At 40.5% G+C, this 20,215-nt stretch overlaps 1 protein-coding gene across 1 annotated transcript in view; it reads left to right on the top strand.

The window, feature by feature from the left end:
• LOC145395275 (synaptic vesicle glycoprotein 2B-like) overlaps window positions 1-20,215 on the top strand; it is a 122,415-nt gene that overhangs the window by 64,700 nt on the left and 37,500 nt on the right. Inside the window, exons 7-10 of the mRNA XM_080268955.1 lie at window positions 1,476-1,608; window positions 4,231-4,406; window positions 9,206-9,284; window positions 11,309-11,492. Coding sequence (XP_080125081.1) covers window positions 1,476-1,608; window positions 4,231-4,406; window positions 9,206-9,284; window positions 11,309-11,492 — 572 coding nt within the window. The remainder of the gene's footprint in view (window positions 1-1,475; window positions 1,609-4,230; window positions 4,407-9,205; window positions 9,285-11,308; window positions 11,493-20,215) is intronic.

The following is a 20,215-nucleotide window of genomic DNA, read 5'->3' as shown; positions in this document are numbered from 1 at the left end:
TACACAATGCTCTAACAAAAGACGCTACGTTGCACCGTTTTTGCTGTGTTATGGTAACAGACATACAGATATTAGATCATTATAATACAGACAAGGATACAGATATCAGATCATTGTAATACAGACAAGCATACAGATATCGGATCATTGTAATATAGATATGTCGGACTCTCAAAGGTTATAAAGTAAATGTTATTCAAATATGAATGGGGATAATGGTAGAAATAATTAATATTCACCCCATATTACCAGCTTCTGTACTTTGCATTGCTTGATACTTTTTCCTGAGAATAAGCTAAAGAATCATGAATAACTATACTACGATCATCAGTCCAAACAATACCTTCTCAGTAATATAAGGTTTGGGAACAGCGAAGTGAAAGTGAATTTTTGTCCCATTACCATTATTCACATTTAAATAATGTTTACTCTATAACCAGAGTTGGACACATAAAAAAAAAAAAAAAAAACGGTTACGAATCCAGTTTATGATCATAAAATTATTCATTGTCTTCGAATGACCTCAGGAAATCTTGAAGCTTGTACGCTAACTCCTGTGACTGACTGAATGATTGACTGACATGCAACTGGCGGGGCAACTAGGCCCTAAATCTTATGTGCCCAGTTGTGTTTTGTGGTTCTGTAGATAATGACCGAGGTGGTGTGTGTTAGTGCAGGCTGCCACGTAAATCTGTGTGCCTGTCATGGCAAAATATTCTCTAACAGGGAGGACTTTGCTTTTAAATTACAAATGAGCCATGGGGGTGGGAGTAGTTCATCATTGACGGCTGTTTAATACCTGGGAACACAATTTTTTCCACAATGTTTGGGCATTAATCGTTTCAGGTTATAAGCCTGGTGGTACCCCCAAGCACCCCCTCACACAGGGCAGTTGTCCCCATGTGGACTCTGAAAAAGTCGTTCTGCACGACCAAAGTTTTTAACCACAGAACATATACATTTTGCATTCTGATCGGTGTTCACCCCGACCACGTTTTGGGAAGGGCAGAACCACAAGAAAGCACTCCTTAAAAAGGATGGGGTGGCCCCCAGGGTTCTCTGCAAAGTCAATATGCACGGCCATAGTTTTTAACCTAGGGACACGAAATTTTGCATATTAGTAGGCGTTTACTCCAACCACCTTTTAAGCACGTGAGACCCCCTCTGATGACTACCCTCAGGGGAAGGAATACCCTTAGGGAAGACAGAGCCATAGTTATAACGTATGCACAAGAAGCTTTGCACAGTAGTAAACCTTTACCCCGGACCAGAGTTTATAGTGGCTGTGACTTCTGTGGTTCGCCCACCCTCGTCTTCCACATTAGTGCAGGGTTGGGTGAAGCTATCAAAGGTGTCCCTTACCTTCTTGTATCAAGACATCTGTTGCCTACATAAATGATGAGGTGTCGTGATTTGGTTGATATCTGCCCACCATCATGCATTAGTTTTAATGTAATCCTGTGCATCTCTTACAGTACTGCCATTCTGGTGATTTGGCTGCCAGAATCCCCGATGTTCTTGCTACTGAAAGGTCAACAAGAGGAAGCACTGGCTACTCTTAAGAGGATGTATACAATGAACACCAACAACTCTCCTTTGACATATCCAGTAAGTTTTTATGATATCGTTTACAATCAGATTTTCGTATTCATCCTACCCCATACAACATGTCTCCAGTAAGTCGCGTGATATCAGTAACACTACGAATGACGCCATCGAACTGAAATGATTAGCCCCATTACTACGATGACGGCATTAATACATTCATGCAAAAACTAGACAATGTTGTGGTGGAGTGGTACAGTACTGAAAATGAATATGTGAGCTGGAGGAAGGACAACCTGACGAAGGAAAGCTACGTGACGGGGAGGAGCTTTGTTCGTGGCTTCCCCTTCCGGAGTTAATGCATCTGGCTATAGATAGACTTCAGAAAGTCTTTTCTAAGATAAAACCGTCTACAGATTACATATAAATAAATAAATAAATATATATATATATATATATATATATATATATATATATATATATACCTTGCAAAAAAACTTTCTAACAACTTTACCTCGTCATCCTTCCCTCCTCTTATCTATTCTGATGGCTCTGTAGCTGTTTCTTCTACTGAAAAAGCAGATCTCTTCGCTCAGACATTCTCCTCCAATTCCACCTTAGACGATTCCAGTGTTGTTCCTCCATCACTTTCCCCCTCTGACTTCCTCATGGCTGGCATTAAAATTTCTGCAGCTGATGTATTTTCTGCCATCACTGACATCAATACTAAAAAGGCATATGGGCCTGGTGGAGTCCCTCCTGTTGTCCTCAAGAACTGTGCTTCTGTGCTTACTCCCTGCCTAGGTAAACTCTTTTGCCTTCGTCTTTCAACTTGTACCATTCCGTCTTGCTGGAAGTTTGTTGTCATTCAGCCAGTCCCAAAGAAGGATGACCATTCCCAACCCTCTAACTGTCATCCAATTGCTTTAACATCCTGTGTCTCTAAATTTTCGAGTCTATTCTGAACATTAAAATTTTAAAGCATCTCTCCTATCACAACCTTCTTTCTGATCGTCAGTATGGGCTCCATCAGGGGCGCTCCATTGGTGATCCACTAACCTACCTTTCACACTCCTGGTTATCCTTCTTTCGGGATTTTGGTGAAAGCTTTGCCATTGCACTTGACATCTCAAAGGCTTTCGATCGAGTCTGGCCTAAATCTTTAATTTCCAAACTGCCCTCTTACGGTTTCTATCCATCCATCTGTGCCTTCATCTATAGCTTCCTTTCTGGTCGTTCTATAGCTGCTGTTGTAGATGGCCATCGTTCTTCTCCTAGATCTATCAACAGTGGCGTTCTTCAGGGCTCTGTCCTATCATCAACTCTCTTCCTTTTATTCATCAATGATCTTCTAAGCTGTACATCTAATCCTGTCCACTCGTATGCTGATGATTCCACTCTTCACTTTTCCATCTGGTTTCCATAATGTCCATCACAGCAATTACTCCAACAAACAAGGGATGAGGCCATGGCACACCTAATGTCTGACTTGGCTCGTATCTCTGACTGGGGTAAAAATAATCTGGTTGTTTTTAGTGCATCAGACTCAGTTTTTACACCTATGAACCCATCAAAATCTTCCACAGGAGTTCCCACTAATGTTTAATAATATCCAGCTCAATCCTGCATCTTCCTTGAACATGTTTGGGGTTTCATTCACATGGGACTTTCTTGAAAAGATCATATTGCATCACTTGTAAAATCTGCTTCCAAGAGATTAGGTGTGCTAAGCCGACTAGGTGTCTTCTTTACCCCTCCACAGTTGTTGACTTTTTACACGGGTTTTATTCACCCCTGTGTAGAGTACAACTCTCATGTGTGGGGACGCTTCCCACATACAACTCTTCTCAATAGGGTGGAGTCAAAGGCTATTCATCTCGCCAACTCTCCTTCTCTTACTGGCTTCCTTCAACCTCTGTCTCTTCGCCGCACTGTTGGCTCTTTATCTCTTTTATGTTGCTGCTTCAATGGTCACTGCTCCTTTGAACTGTCTGCTTGCATCCCTCCACCTCTACGACGGGTGCATAGCACCCGTCTAGTAACAAACTCTCATCCCTTTTTTGTCAAACTCTCTAATGCAAGAGTTAACCGTTACTCCCAGTCCATCATTTGTACAACAGGTGAACTCTGGAACTGTCTCATTTTGTCTGTATTTTCTACTTCCTGTGATCTCCTGTCTATCAAACGCAGTGTGTCCAGGCATCTCAAAATTAATGGATCTTGAATTTGGCTCTCGTTTGTATTTGTGTGTTTTTTTTTTTCTTGGAAGGAACCTTTTGCTGGCTCAGCCTTTGGTTCCTTCTTCCTCGCATAAAAAAATGACAAAATATCAGCCACTGACTAATTAACATACAAAAGGCATAGGATCCCAGGAGGAAATTGATCTTAAGGAAACTGCTTTTTCTTTTGGTATAAATCATCTTTCATTACTATACTGTGCATTGTGATTTAATGATTTTTATTCAGTTTCTGTCTTAACTGTTCTCTCTTTGATCTCATAGAAAATATTTTTTCCTCAAAGCCATGTTTTCTCTAATATGAGAGTAAAATGACCTACAGTAGTGCTTTGAAAGTGTTTAGGTCAGTCTTTGGAAATCGTATAAAATTTTACTAACATGTATGATTACGTCATTTTGGTGACATTCTTTATAATTTGCTGATATTCATCCCTGTCATTTCTTCAAGGTAAAAACAGTCAACAATAGTGGTTTGAAAACACACATGAACAATAAAGGGAACTGCTGGGAAACGTTCTTCTCAATCTTCTTGTCAACCTGGCAGCAGACAAAGGGACTCTTTAGCCACTCCCTTGCTCGTCTCACCATCATTATGAACGTCATCAGCATCACTGCGATGTTTGGGTACGTTGTAGATGGAGGTATTGATACTGATTTTCTATTGAGGCCTACATCTATCCATGTTTCAGCTGAATTTGGATATTCAATCAATTTATTCTCATGTTTTTATCAGCAAAAAATTAAGAGTTGTTTATACTAAGTACAGTAATATATTGTATGTACCCAATACTCTCGTCAGTACATCACTTTTATGGTCAATTAAAGGGGTTAATATGAGACTGGTAGTTATATATCATTTTATTTTATTATTCAGCTGGAGAGAAGACTGTAGCACAAGTCAAAAAGGGCGGTACTCCCAAGGTGGATGGAAAGCTGATGGTAGGGAGAGCTGTGCTGTTTACTTATCTCCTAACTCTACTATGAAAAATTCTTTGAATATCTTACATCTAATATGGAACACATCCTGTCAGTTTCTCCTTTCTCCAAAATCTCCATTCTAGGTGATTTCAATGTTCACCACCACCTTTGGCTCTCCTCTCCTTTCATTGATCCACCTGGCAAACAAGCCTACATCTTGTCTATCCTTAATGGCCTAGAGCAGTTTGTACAGCACCCTACCCCATATCCCTGACTGTCTTGGAGAGAGTTCCAACATGCTTGACCTCTTCCTTACAGCTAATCCTTCTGCTTATGCTGTTAATCTTTTCTCTCCTTTGGGCTCCTCCAATCACAACCTTATCACCTTAACCTCTTCCATCACTCCACTAAGGCCTGTGGACCCTCCCAAGAAGCGGTGGTTGTGACACTTTGGAGCTGTTGATTGAGAGGCTCTCAGACAATACATCTTTGACTTTTCCTGAAATGATTATTGGTTCCATGGCTGAGAGCCATCTGAGTCTGCCTTGTGCATTACAGAGATTATTCTATCAGGCATGGATTCATACATTCCTTTCATTATCCTGTGACTAAAAAAAAAAAAAAATAATTGGTTTAACTCGCCCCTTCCCGTCAACGTATGGGTATGTTGCAACGATTTGCATTTGCCAGTCCCGGCGACATACCGGTACGTTGTGCAATTGCAAGGTCCCCGTATTTATACATGGAACACCTTCCTCTATTCCTCTACAAGATGCCAAGCAGGGACAATGCCTTACACCGCATAACCTCCTCCCTCCCCCCCTCACGCCATTGTCTCGGCAATTCACCTGTTACCAGTGACCTGGCCAATAAAGACATTCAGGGCCAGAGTGATTCCCCAATCGATGACAATGTGGAGGACAAGGTTTACATAGCATTACAGGAAGAAACAGTCAGAAATGATGATCATGTAATGTGGGAAAAAAAGGTCATGAATGGTGATTAGTTAGTGTGTGAAACAATGCTAATAATGCCTATATTACTGCTTGAAAACCAATATACTCTCATACTACATATAAATTCGTACCAAGTAAATAAATAAATACCGTTTATGAGTGGATAAAATAGTTACCTTCCTATAGAACTCGTTTTCTTTGGTGTCAGCGTGTTAGAAAACCCAGTCAGGTAAGGAGGAACTCCTACCTGGATTGAGTTTTTTAAACCTCAGGTGAGCGATTTCTCTATGAATTTTCGATGTTTCTCACCAAAAGCGAAGGTTTTAGCTAAAATTTTTTTTTTTCGAAAATACCTCGGGACTGGGGGATGTCGGAGGTGTGGAAAACCTCGGGACGTGACGGGTTAATCACTCTTGTTATAATGCTGTCCACAACAAGGAGAGGGCCTACAAAAGGTTTATACCTGAGCCAATTCACCCTTAAATCTCCTTCTTTTTATGTTTCTGCCCGGAATCGTGCTAAGTTTGTTCTTCGAGCTTATAAAAAATTATTTCTTTCATACTAAATGCTTTGAACTCTCCAACTCAAATTCTTCCCATTCCTTTTGGTGTCTTGTCAAAAACATTTCTAACAAATTTACCTCATCATCCTTTCCAGCTCTTTTCCATTCTGATGGTTCTGTAGCTGTTTCTTCTGCTGATAAAACAAAACTCTTCACTCAGACTTCTCAAAGTCCAGCTTAGACGAGTCTGGTGCTGTTCCTCCATCACTTCCCCCCTCTGGCTTCCTCATGGCTGACATTAAAATTTCTTCAGCTGCTGTATTTTCTGCCGTCACTGGCCTCAATACTAACATGGCATATCTGCCTGATGGGGTCCCTCGTGTTGTCTTCAAGATCTGTGTTTCTGTGCTTACACCCTGAGTAGGTAAACTCTGTCGCCTTTGTCTGACAACTTGTACCTTTCCTTCTTGCTGGAAGTGTCCTCTCATTCAGTCTGTCCCATAGAAGGGTGATCATTCCCAGCCCTCTAACTATCGCCCAGTTGCTTTAACTTCCTGTATATCAAAAGTTTTTAATCTACTCTTAAAAAAAAAAAAATCTATCACAACCCTCTTTCCGATCATCAGTAAAGGTTTAGCCATGGACGCTCCACTGACCATCTTCTCACTTACCTTTCAGACTGCTGGTCAACGTCTTTTCGGGACTTTGGCGAAAGTATTCCCATTGGATTTGACATTTCAAAGGCTTTCGATCGAGTCTAGCATAAATCTTTAATTTCCAAACTGCCCTCTTAATGTTTCTATCCTTCTATCTGTACCTCCATTTCTCGCTTTCTTTCTGGTCGTTCTATAGCTGCTGTTGTAGACGACCATTGTTCTCTCCTAGAGCAATCAATAGTGGTGTTCCTCATGGCTCAGACCTATCACCAGCTCTCTTCCTTCTGTTCATCAGTGACCTTCAAAAGTGTACATCTAACCTTATCCACTCATACACTGATGACTTTACCCTTCACCTTTCCATTCGTTTCCCGCAGTGTCCATCTCAGCAGTTCCTTCAACAAACAAGGGATTAAGCTATGGCACACCTAATGTCTGACTTGTCTCATATCTCTGATTGGGGTGAAAGTAATCATGCTTTTAATGCATCAAAAACTCAGTTCTTTCATCTATCAACCCGCCAAAATCTTCCACAGAAGTACCCTCTATTTTTTAACAATATCCTACTCAATACTGCATCATCTTTAAACATACTTGGGGTTTCATTCTCCCGGGATTTTTCTTGGAAAAGACATATTATATTACCTTTCTTGCAAAGTCTGCATCCAAGACATTGGGTGTGCTATGCTGACTCCGTGCCTTCTTCACCCCTGCACAGTTGTTGACTTTATACTCGAGTTTTATTCGCCCCTGTTTAGAGTAGAACTCTCATGTGTGGGGAGGCTCCCCACACACACACAGCTCTTCTCAACAGGGTGGAGTCAAAGGCTTTTCTTCTCATTAACTCTCCTCCTCCTGCTGGCTCCCTTAAACCTCTGTCCCATCGTTGCACTTTTGCCTTTTTATCTCTTTTCTATCGCTATTTCATTGGTCACTGATCCTCTGAACTGTCTGCTTGCATCCCTTCACCACTACGACGGGCACGTAGCACCCGTCTAGCAACAAACTCTCGTCCTTTTTCAGTCCCACTCTCTAATGCTAGAGTTAACCGGCATTCCCAATCCTTCATGTATGCAACAGGTCAACTTTGGAACTGTCTCTCTCTGCTTTTCTTACTGCCTACGATCTCCAGTCTTTTAAACACAGTGCATCCAGGTATGTCGAAATGACTGGATCTTGAATTTGGCTCTCTGTTATCTTGTTTTTGTTTTTTCCTGGAGGGAGTAATGCGCAGGTCCCTGGCCTTTGGTTCCTTCTTCCTGGCATTAAAAAAAAAAAAGTATCTCTGGTCCATTGATTAGAACAGGAAAACAGCTCGAGATGTCGCAAGAATATTTTTTCATTTGAATCTGCATAAAATAACGATACTGCTATGTGCTATATAGAAAATGTTACTTTAGTCTGTTTAATCTCGCGTGACAAAGCTCCCTAACCTTTTTCAACTCAGTTCCTGGCCAAATGAAGTAAGACTGGAGGTTAATTTTGACTCGTAACCAAGGTGACCCATTCGTACCTCATAACAGACTCATCAGATTCCTTTCAACCATGACTCAGTATTCAAGTTGTGAGAGTGACCTAGTTCCCTCAGATGAAAACAAGTCCAGTATAGTAAATGATATATGAAGCTGGGATACATGAATAGCCAATGATATATGAAGGGTCAACAGGCACTTTGCAGTATCCGTTGGTTGTGGTGTCAGCTTGTTTCACGAGGAAGGTGCTTCGATACTTTATGATCGACTGACCACTTTGACCCAGACGTAACTAATACCACACTTCGATTCTCACATGCACTTCTTACTCGACAAGTACGTACCTGATATGTGTCTGTCAAAAGAAATGTTATATATGGCTATTAATTTTCCTAAGCGGGAAAAGTTAAATCATGCAGTGAACCTTACACAAATCGATAAGCTGCAGAGGATCTAGAACCAGGAAGGAGAGTCGCCATCTTCATTCTCGTCACAGTCGTAGCTCCAACCGAGGAGAAACACGACCATTGGCAGAAAATTTACCAGTTAAGTGATCAGCGTAATGGACTGCATCTAACTCCCTCAACAGTGAAGCCAATAAATATTTCACCTCATAAGCATAAGCCATCAGCTTTGTGATATATCTAGCTGAACTGTTCATACTACACCTGTGGGATAGACCTGACAGTACACACATACACACACACACACACACACACACACACACACACACACACACACACACACACACACACACAAACTTCTTCCAGACGCAAAAGCTTATGGCTAGTCTGCCTTTCTAGTGACGTGTTTAAGTGCAAAGTATTTGTTTTTATGATGGTCTCACAGTTGGTTATATTATGTGACAAAGCTACACAGGAGTGGAAGGATGGTACAATATTTGATATTTATGTTACAGACTGTATGGTCTGTTGATGTGGCTCCCCGAGCTGTTCAATCGGCTGATACAGTTCTATAATGACCACCCCGATGCTAAGGTAAGATGAGCACTAAAGTTTCCTATTCTTCTTTCAGCATTGGTTTCTCTCTCATAACCTTCAGCTGTTTAACTCACAATTAGGCTTCATCCCTAACGTTCGTATGTAAATTTTCCACGGTATTTTTAAATAGGCTCTTCTTTCGCTTTTATTTTTTTTGCTATTCACAGTAGGTTTAACGTCATCTGTAACTGTTTATCTTGCCAGCTGTGTTCGTACTTCGTGGCTAAGTCGGTAGAACAACTAGTCCCAAATATTCCGTTTGGAGGTCGTACTAGGTTGCTTTAGCTCGTTTGATGTAGGTATAAGAATCGACCTGTGAGTCTAAGTAGTATTCTGCGTGACAGAAGTCTTCACTTACTTCTGACGGTTCGAATCGATGCACTATTGTCACCCTTGATTTGAGTGTTCTACCAAAAGATTATCAGACTACATAATATAGGTATATTAATTGTCCCCAGATTTATTTGTTTCTGTTTTGTCCATGAAGTCTTCCAGGTAACAGTGCCTTTGCTTGAGGAATAAACTTTTTTCTCATGTGCTTCTAAATACGCTTTCCACTGAGTACCGTTTACCACTTTTTCAGCTAATTTAACATTAGCACATTTTAAGGATAAACAGCATAGACTGTAACGTACTGTTGACAATTGTGAAGCAGGGTAACAATAGTGTTAACGAATGGTAAAAAGGAGGACCGAAATATAATTTCTGTCTGACCAAGATTTACCTGAGGGAAGAACACTGATAGGGCAGGCCACAGATAAAACTAGAAACCCATGGTAGGTGAGTTCTTTGCCTTGTTTGAAAAAGCAACTTTCTACTGTAAATGCAATGAAATGGCTGTTTCAAATCCTTCGTGGGATACTTCTAGCTCCTTGCCGGAAACGCGAGCCCGAAGTTCAACTCATCTTGAGCTTCGGAAGGTACTGTACTTCAGATGCGGCCTTGGAACGTCCTAAGCTTCTCGGAGATCTTTGTTGTCATTAGTGTTGGGGTAACGGGGGGTTGGGATCGGTATAGTTGCGCCCTCTGACGTGAGGCGACCTAACTATGGCGAGATCAGTAACAACAGTTACATATATTACTGACCTGGCTGCAACAATATTGTCAATCTCTGCGAGTTTGCTGCAGCGATTGCTGCCCTTTTAGCATCTTCTATTGACGAGGCTACTACGATTGATAAAATTAATGTATAATACTGGTGAGGCTGAAGCACACTTCGGGCGTCATGTCTCTTATTGCAGGGTATGCTTCTGCTATGATGAGTTATGTCAAGGTGAAAGTTTAATCTACACAAAACTCTAATCAGTTGTGGTACAGTGGGACGGCTTCAGAGCAGATACTGGCACTGACTGGGAAGGCTGTGATGAGTGTACTAAGTCCCCATGGCTCAGAAATAAGAAAATTTGATATTTCTCTCCTACCGGATTCCGAAAATTTCATAAACTTAAAATTGTTAGACTGTGACTCTAGTGACCAGAGTTTCACCACAGGAGATGAATTTCTAACAGCGATAGAGTTGACAGAGTGATACCGTACTGTACTGTGATGCAGTAAATAACGTTAACAACAAAAGCAGACTAATAAACATTTTTTTATGTTCTGCTCAAAATGTTGTTGACGTATTTGACATACTTAGCATTAATTTCATGAACACTTGCCTGTATTATGTGCCTTGTAATGTTCAGCATTATCCAACACAATATAATGCAGAGCCTCTTCTTAGTCTCTGTGAAGTAAATAGATACACTTTTATTAACCTGGTTTTCAGTAAATGGGCCAACGCTACTGAAGTCAACGATTTTAAGTAATGAATAGCAGCATGTCAATGAAGGTGTTTTAAGTTTGGTTGGCGTTATCTGTGAGATGGAGTCGAGAACTTCAAAAAACAGGTGTAATTAATGATAATCTCCGTTGATGCCGTAAATTCTTACATTTTTCTTTTCTTGTTGCTTGATTATGGGTTTTTCATTATATCTAATTATCGTATATTGATCCTGGTGTGCATTCTTTCTTTTGGTTAGGTAAGCGTGTGTGAGTTGCGAGCATACTATGGCAATAAGACAGAAGTATCTCACTGCAACACCGGAGAGCCTCCTGTCCACATAGGGACACTGTATAGCACTCTCATTTTAGCCGCTACAGAACTTCCCGCCAGACTGTGGACCATCTTCTGCATGGACAAACTGGGGGCAAGATTCTTCTTAGGTTCGTTGTCATTTACTGTTTTGCTCTTATTTGGCACATCAGGTATTGAAACTGATCTGAGAATTTCATAGGCCTGTATGGTGAGTCAGTGGATGCGTGATGAGCGATGTGTGATGAATGACGGGATGTGTGATGAATGACTGGATGTGTGATGGATTATAGCTAGGTACTTCGATGAAAACCATTTATACTTCCCAATTTCCTTTCTAATTTCCTAAATCATACCCAACAAAGACAGGATAATGAGGTGCTATCATTATAAGTGTGAAAGTGCACACTGCTCTACAAGGCACGTCTTTTTTCGTCCTTAACTTGTCTCATCCATCCATACATCTAGTCATCATCACTATCTTCATCATCACTAAACTTTTTGCTCCTGATTATTGAGTATGGTAGGATGAAGAAAGCAAATTGAGAAAGACTTTAAAGAATTGGTATAACTAAGAACAGCGTGTCCAGTGATTTATTCTCAAATTAATTAACCCAAATGTCTATTTTCTTTTTTTCACAGCAGCACTCGTAAGTTATTGTTTTTGTTCGCCCTCTGACCAGCATATGACAGGAGGAAAAGTGTAGCCAGGGTTTCACACTAAACTAATACCAATCTGCAATATTAAGGCGGTAATTCGACACATTGCTATACCCACCGCCAGGTAACTTGTCTCTAAAGCACTGCCTCCCCCTCACCCACCGCCCAGAGAGTGAAGGCCATAGACTAGAGGTTACGACTTCAGGAACCGGTCGGCGGGTACAGATTACACAAGGAACAGTTCACAATGACGCTTGCTCGTGCAAACTAGAAGCACTTTAGATCAACAACATGATATTTTCTCTCAGTGTGTTATTATGGCTTCCTTTCAGCCAGTGATACAGACAGCAGCTAAAGAGACCTTATGGATCATGGATGTACATATTTCACTTTAAGAATCTGTTGGTGCCATCTTGTTACTTCTGTTTTCCATTTGTTATTTGTTCCCTAAAATTACCTATGTAATAGAATCTTTTGTACGAGCAATATCACCATGTGAGACTCAAAATCAGTTAATTAAATTCCATCCTAAAGGCTTGGTTATCTTCTTTCCGTATAATTATTATCCTAGACAATTTACCAACCAACAAAGCTCCTGCTACAGATGGAATTCCTCCAGTAGTTTGAAAAAGTATTCCCCAGAACTTCCTCCTGTTCTAAAACATTGAGATTATACATATGTACTTTTTCATTCCCTAATTCTTGGGAAGAAGCCAACGTCCATCCAATTCCAAAGAAAGGAAGCTCCTCGGATCCCTCTGATTACTACCAATTGCTATCACATTTTCTCTTGGTAAAGTATTTGGGATTGTAATTAATAAGCACGTTGTTAAACATCTTGAACCCAACAACTTAATTAGTGACAGACAGTATGGTTTTCGCCACGAGAGATCAGCTGTTCATATACCCAGTATCGGTACTCATACAGTCCATCAGCCAACTGACCAACATGGAGACGCCAATGCAGTAGCCTTTTAGGTTTGGAAAGTTTTTGACAGAGTGTGACACCGTTCCCTAATATTCGGACTTCCTTGCTACGGCCTATCAACTTTTATTCCACTGATTTCTTCATATCTCAGCAACAGAAAGATAAACGGTAGAGGCAAATGATGTATATTCCAATTTCCACTCACTTAATGCCGGCTTGCCACATGGTTCAGACCTGGCTCCAACCCCGTTCTTTATTCATGTCTGTCACCCAGATATCCATTCACTCATTTACATACGGCTCAAAGCTTCACAGTTCCTTCACACTTAAAATCCAGTTCACAATGTGTGATATCTCAAACTCCCAACTCAGCACAGCAGTCTCCATAAATCAAAGCTTAATCAAGATCACTGAATGGGGACAAAATAACAGTCTCGTTTACTAATTGGAAGACCAAATGTATTCAATTTATTAATAGACTGAAATTGCCTGATTCCTATATTACCTTCAATGCAACCAATATTCTTATCTCTAAAAGAATTGAAATTTTCGATCTTCCTCTGAACAATACCCTCAGTTGAACCTCTCACGTTAGTTCACTCGCTAAAACCACCTCAAAGCAACTTGGATTATTGTACAGAATCATTAACATCTTCACTGACGAGCAGTTAGAGCTCATAATTTACAAGAGTTATCTGCGCTCTCAGTTCGAATATTGCTCACTTTTTTGGAGTGGATGTGGAGAGGTTGCACTAAAACAACAGAAATCAGACCAAAACTATGAAAATAATAAATAACCCAGCAATTAAAAACGAACTACCTCCCCAACAAGTATGGCGGAATGTTGCGTCTCATTATTTTAGTTACTTTCATGTCAAAGGCTCAGACAGAGTTGCTTCCATTATGCCACCTTTCCACGCCTTCCCCCGCGATAAACGGGCATCTGTAGGGCACAAGACTTAATTGTCACACCACCATACGGCAGATCTTTCTCCCAACAGAATTCATTTATTCCACGAACCGCTTCTCTGTCGAACTTCCTTTTCCAGATTAGTTCCCTCCAAACTTCAGCCTACAACAATTCATGTCAAAGTATTAAAGATTTTTTTTATTTTTTACGAATGAGGGGCACCTGAAATACGATGTATTTTTCCTACTTTTTCAGTTCATCTTCTGGTCTTTTGTAAAAAAAAAAAATGAGTAAAAGGGGCTGCGTATAAACACACACATACACACTCTCTCTCTCTCTACATATATATATATATATATATATGTGTGTGTGTGTGTGTGTGTGTGTGTGCGTCTAGCTCACTTCTTCATTTCTGCAACATTGGTGGCATCTCCAACTTTCTGATGAACACCACCTTTCCTCCTCTAAACCTCACCTTCTCCTCTTCTCTGAGACTCAACTGTCTGAGGCGACTGATGGCAATCCCTTCTCTGTATCCTCCTCCTTTCTCTATACTCATTCCAAAGCCGAAGATGGCTTTGTGTATATGTACGCAACAACATATCTTGCTCTCATGTACCTGAATTTGAATCATCTGAATACTTTACTCTCTAGCTTCGGCTGTCCTATCATTCTATTAGTATATCTGTGCTGTTTACTTATCCACTAAATCTGCTGACTATGAAAAATTCATCGACTATCTGAATTGTTAGAGGGAACACATCCTATAAATTTCTCCATTCTCTGAAACCTCCATTCTAGGAGATTTCAATGTTCACCACCACCTTTGGCTCTCCTCTCCTTTCACTGATCCACCTGGTGAAGAAGCCTACATCTTTCCTATCCTTAATGGCCTAGAGCAGTTTGAACAGCAAGCTACCCAAAATCCCTAACTGTCTTGGAGAGAGTTCCAACATGCTTGACCTCTTCCTTACAACTAATCCTTCTACTTATGCTGTTAATTTTTTCTCTCCTTTGGGGTCCTCCAGTCACAACCTTATCACCTTAACCTCTTCCATCACTCCTCTAAGGCCTGTGAACCCTCCCAAGAAGTAGAGGCTGTGACACTTTGGAGCTGTTGATTGGGAGGCCCTCAGACAGTGCTTCTTTGACTTTTCCTGGAATGATTATTGATTCCATGGCTGAGAGCCATCTGAGTCTGCCTTACGCAGTACATAGGTTATTCTCTCAGGCATGGATTCATACATTCCTTTCTCATATCCTGCAACTAACGCAAAAAGACTCTTGGTTTAATCACTCTTGTTTCAGTGCTGTCCACAACAAAAAGAAGGCCAACAAAAGGTACCAGAGCCAACCCACCCCTGAATCACATCTTTTTAGGCTTCTACCTGGAATCGTGGAAAGTCTGTGGTTCACTCTGCTAATAATAATTTCATTCGTACTAAATGTTCTGAATCTCCATATTGAATACTTCCCGTCCTTCTGGCACCTAGCCAAAAACCTTTCTGACAACTTTACCTCATAGTCCTTTCTTCCTCTTTTCCACACTGATGGCTCTGTTTCTATTTCTTCTACTGATATTTCAAAACTTTTTGCTCAGACTTTCCCCTCGAATTTCACCTTAGACAATTCCGATGCTGTTCCTCCATCACTTCCCCTCTCTGACTTCCTCATGGCTGCCATTAAAATTTCTTCAGCTGATATATTTTCTGCCATCACTGGCCTCAGTAATAACAAGGCATAGGGATCTCATGGGGTTCCTCCTGTATTCCTGAAGAACTGTGCTTATGTGCCTACACCCTGCCTAGGTAAACTCTTTTGCCCTTGTCAAAATGTACCTTTCTTTCTTGCTGGAGGATTCCTCTCATTAAGCCTGTCCTAAAGAAGAGTAACCATTCCCATCCCTCTAACTATCGGCCAATTGCTTTAACATCCTGTGTTTCAGTAGTTTCGAGTCTATTCTTAAGAAGAAATAATAATAATAAGCATCTTTCCTAACAAAACCTTCTTTCTGATCGTCAGTATGGGTAACTCCACTCGTGATCTTCTCACCTAGACGCTCCACTTTCAGTCTTCTCACCTACCTTTCAGACTCCTGGTCCTCCTCCTTTCGGGACTTAAGCGAAAGCTTGGCCATTACACTTGACATTTCAAGGCCTTCGATCAAGTCTGGTATAAATCTTTAATTCTCAAACTGTCCTCTCACGGGACCATCCTTCTGTCTGTGCATTCATCTCTAGGGTCCTTTCTGGTCATTCTGTAGCTGCTGTTCTAGACGGCCAGCATTCTTTTAGAGCTATCAATTGCAGTGCTCCTCAGGACTCTGTCCTATGCCAACTCTTTTCTTTTGATTCATGAATGACCTTCTAAGCTGTAATCTAACCTTATCCACTCATACTCTGATGACTCCACCCTTCTTGTTTCCATTTGCATCCCGCAGTGCCCATCTCAGCAGCTACTTTAACAAAGAGAGGCTGAGGCTATGGCATACCTAATGTCTGACTTGGTTCCTCTCTCTGATTGGGTTAAATGTAATCTTGTTATTTTTAATGCATCAGAATCTCAGTTCGTAAATCTATCAACCCAACAAAATCTTCAGCAGGTGTATCCTCTAATTCTTTACACTGTCCAACTCAATCCTACATCATCTTTAAACGTACTTGGGATATTATTTTCTCAGGATTTATCTTGGAAAGATCATACTATCTCTCTAGTGAAGTCTGCTTCCAAGCAATTAGGTGTGCTAAGCCAACTCCGTGCCTTCTTTATCCCTGCACAGTTGTTAACATTATACACGGGTTTTATTCGCCCATGTCGAGTACAACTCTCGCGCGTGGGGAGGTTCCCCACATACAGCTCATCTCAACAAGGTGGAGTCAAAGGCTTTTCCTGTTATTAACTATTCCCCTCTAACTAGCTCCCTTCAACCTCAATCTTCTCGCCACACTTTTGCATCTTTTTTTTTCTATCACTACTCCAATGGTCACTGCCCCACTGAACTGTTTGCTTGAATCCCTCCACCACTACAGCAGGTGCATAGGACCTGTCTTACAACAAACTCACATTCCTTTTTGTCCATGTCTCTAAGTCAAGAGTAAACTTTACTCCCAGTCCTATATTTATGTAACAGGTCAACTCTCGGACTTTCTCCTTCTGTCTGTATTTATGATCTTCAGTCTTTCAAACGCAGGGTGTCCAGGCATCTCAAAATAAACGGATCTAGAATTGGGCTCACTGTTATCATGTTTTTGTTTTTTTCTTGAAGGGAACAATTTGTGGGCTCCTGGCCTTTAGTTCCTTCATCCTTGGATAAATACTCGTATGTGTGTGCATATATATATATATATATATATATATATATATATATATATATATATATATATATATATATATATATATATATATATATATATGCAGAGCCTTCACCGTGAAGATATGTATGCAAACTAACCACAGGAGAAAATGAAAGGAGCAACAGTGAGTACTTTCGTATAATACATCTTCAGAGTGAGACAGAAACGTAAAGGGTAGAGGTCTTTTATGCACACCCGCAGCAGGTAGTGACACACAGAACAACGGATGACCTGAGTTTTTACCTGCTGCTTAACTTAGGGTCACCTGCAGCAGGGAGTGGAGCACAACAAAGGATGACCTGAATCTAAAAATACACGTGACAAAGTAGGACGGAGTAGGAGGGGAGGAAAGGGGACTTGGAGGGAGGGGAAGGGGGGAGGGGGAGGGAGGAGGGGAGGGGGAGGGAGGAGGGGATAAATACTGCTGCTTAACTTAAGACCTAGAGGATTAATGCTTGGTGTGTCCCACACAGGTGTGACTACACCACCAGGAGATGACAGGGAACAAGCACGTGTTAGTCTGGGGGATACTGCTTTAAAATTAATTCAGTTAACAATTTATCACACTTAAAATGACCATAGCTCATGTTTACATTCTTTTCATATGTGCCAGAAATTAGACAAGATTCTATTACATTTCTTTCATCTAAGCTTTTTGATCTTGCTAGAATCTTGAAGCCTGTCCAGTCAATTTGGTGATCAGTGGATGCTTTGTGTTGAAATAAACCACTGCTCTGTTGGGCTGTTCTTACACTGTATTTATGTTGTGAGATTCTAGTTTCCAAATCTTTTCCAGATTGTCCTATGTAAAATTTGTTACAGCTTTTACACGGGATTTTGTAAACAACGCCTGAATTACTGAAAGGGCTGTTCTTGATGAGGTTTTTTTTGATGGTGTTCTCATATTTGAATACTACTTGTACATTGAGTATCCTCAGTATGTGAACAACATCAAAAAATATTTACATGGAAGGGGAGGACAAGGGTTCTTTGAATGTTCTGGCGATCTGGCTTATTAGTTTTCCCTTCAAGGAATCGTTTCTTGGGTGTATTGTGGCACTGAGTTAGTATGCTTTGTGGATATTTTAGCTTCTTTCCAATACTCTGAATCATTTTTAGTTCATCATCTAAAAATTCTGGGTCTGAAATTCTATATGCTCTTAGGTACTTGGATATGAACACAGATCTTTTTACATTAATATGATGGTTTGAATAGTAATGAACATATGACATAATATTTGTAGGTTTTCTGTATACCTTAGTCTTCAAAACATTTTGGTCCCTGATGACTTTTAGATCCAAAAATGGTAATTCATTATCCATTTCCATCTCATGAGTAAATTGAATCGATGGAACTAACGAATTTAATTGCAGGAGAAATTCATCAATGGGAAGACTGTTAGGCCAGAAGCACAGGATATCATCAACGTATCGGATCCAAACTATGTTTTGCTTCTTTATGGAGATCAGTAAATGTTTCTCAAAGTACTCCATGTATATATTTGCCAGAACTGGGAAGAGGGGATTACACATGGCCATACCAAATTTTTGTGTGTAAAATTTACATTCAAAGGTAAAAGAAGAGTTCACAATGCACAATTTAATTAGCTTGATGATGTTTTCAGAGGGAATACCATCAGTGTTACTACCCAGAATGCTTGGCAGGAAAGTTAAAACATCGTCAACAGGGACATTTGTGAATAATGATTTAACATCAAAGCTGACTAATTTGTAGTGGTACATGACATTTAGAGATTTTAACTTTCTTACCAAATCCTTATTGTTTTGTACAAATGAATCAGAGATAGTGCCTACAACAGGGGACAACAGTGTTACCAGCCACTTGGAGAGCTTGTATGTTGTAGAGCTTACAGAGCTTGCAATTGGCCTGATGGGGTTGTTTGGTTTGTGAGTTTTAGTCAAGCCATACATATATGGTGCAGATGGATTTTGCACAGAGAACTGTTTGATCAAGTCATCCCTTCCTGTTAGCAAAGTTTTGATTTCTTTATGGAATTTTCTACTTTGTTTTTCAGTTGGATCACTTTTTAGCTCACTGTAGGTGTTGGTGTCACGCAACAGTTCACTCACTTTTTCCTTGTAGTCACATTTATTCATGACTACTACAGCGCTGCTTTTATCAGCTGTAGTTATATGCAGGGAGTCATCTTTTTTCAATTTGTCCAAGGCATTCACAAATCTTTTAGGAGCAGAGTTGTTATTTTTCCTAAACATTCCCCCATATAAAATGCCACGAATAATCTCACTATTTTCACTTGATTGTTTTTCCATTTGAAACAAGGACTTTCCAACCTGCACTGGGTTTATCTTCTTGCCATAAGACAAGGATAAACCATAACCTAGGGCACTTAAGGTATCCCGACCTAATTCTTTAGATGACAGGTTTATGACGCTATGGTCACTTTAAGTGTGATAAATTGTTAACCGAATTAATTTTAAAGCAGTATCCCCCAGACTAACACGTGATTGTTCCCTGTCATCTCCTGGTGGTGTAGTCACACCTGTGTGGGACACACCAAGCATTAATCCTCTAGGTCTTAAGTTAAGCAGCAGTATTTATACCCTCCTCACTCCCCCCTCCCTCCCACTCCCCTTTCCTCCCCTCCTACTCCCTCCTCCTTTGTCACGTGTATTTTTAGATTCAGGTCATCCTTTGTTGTGTTCCACTCCCTGCTGCGGGTGACCCAAAGTTAAGCCGTAGGTAAAAATTCAGGTCATCCACTGTTCTGTGTGCCACTACCTGCTGCGGGTGTGCATAAAAGACCTCTACCCTTTATGTCTCTGTCTCACTCTGTCTGAAGATGTGATATACGAAAGTGCTCACTGTCGCTCATTTCATTTCTCCTGTGGTTAGTTTACATATATATATATATATATATATATATATATATATATTAAGGTTGGTCGAAGTTGGCACAAGAAAGTGAATAAACATCCAGTAGTTGTTGTTTCATGTATGATATGTGAAAATCACAAAGAAAT

This window comes from Coenobita brevimanus, chromosome 30, assembly GCF_032717465.1.
Source record: "Coenobita brevimanus isolate Jiangsu-jjx chromosome 30, ASM3271746v2, whole genome shotgun sequence".
Taxonomy (NCBI): domain Eukaryota; kingdom Metazoa; phylum Arthropoda; class Malacostraca; order Decapoda; family Coenobitidae; genus Coenobita; species Coenobita brevimanus.
The sequence above is the reverse complement of the archived record's forward strand: the minus strand, read 5'-3'. Positions and strand labels throughout refer to the sequence as shown.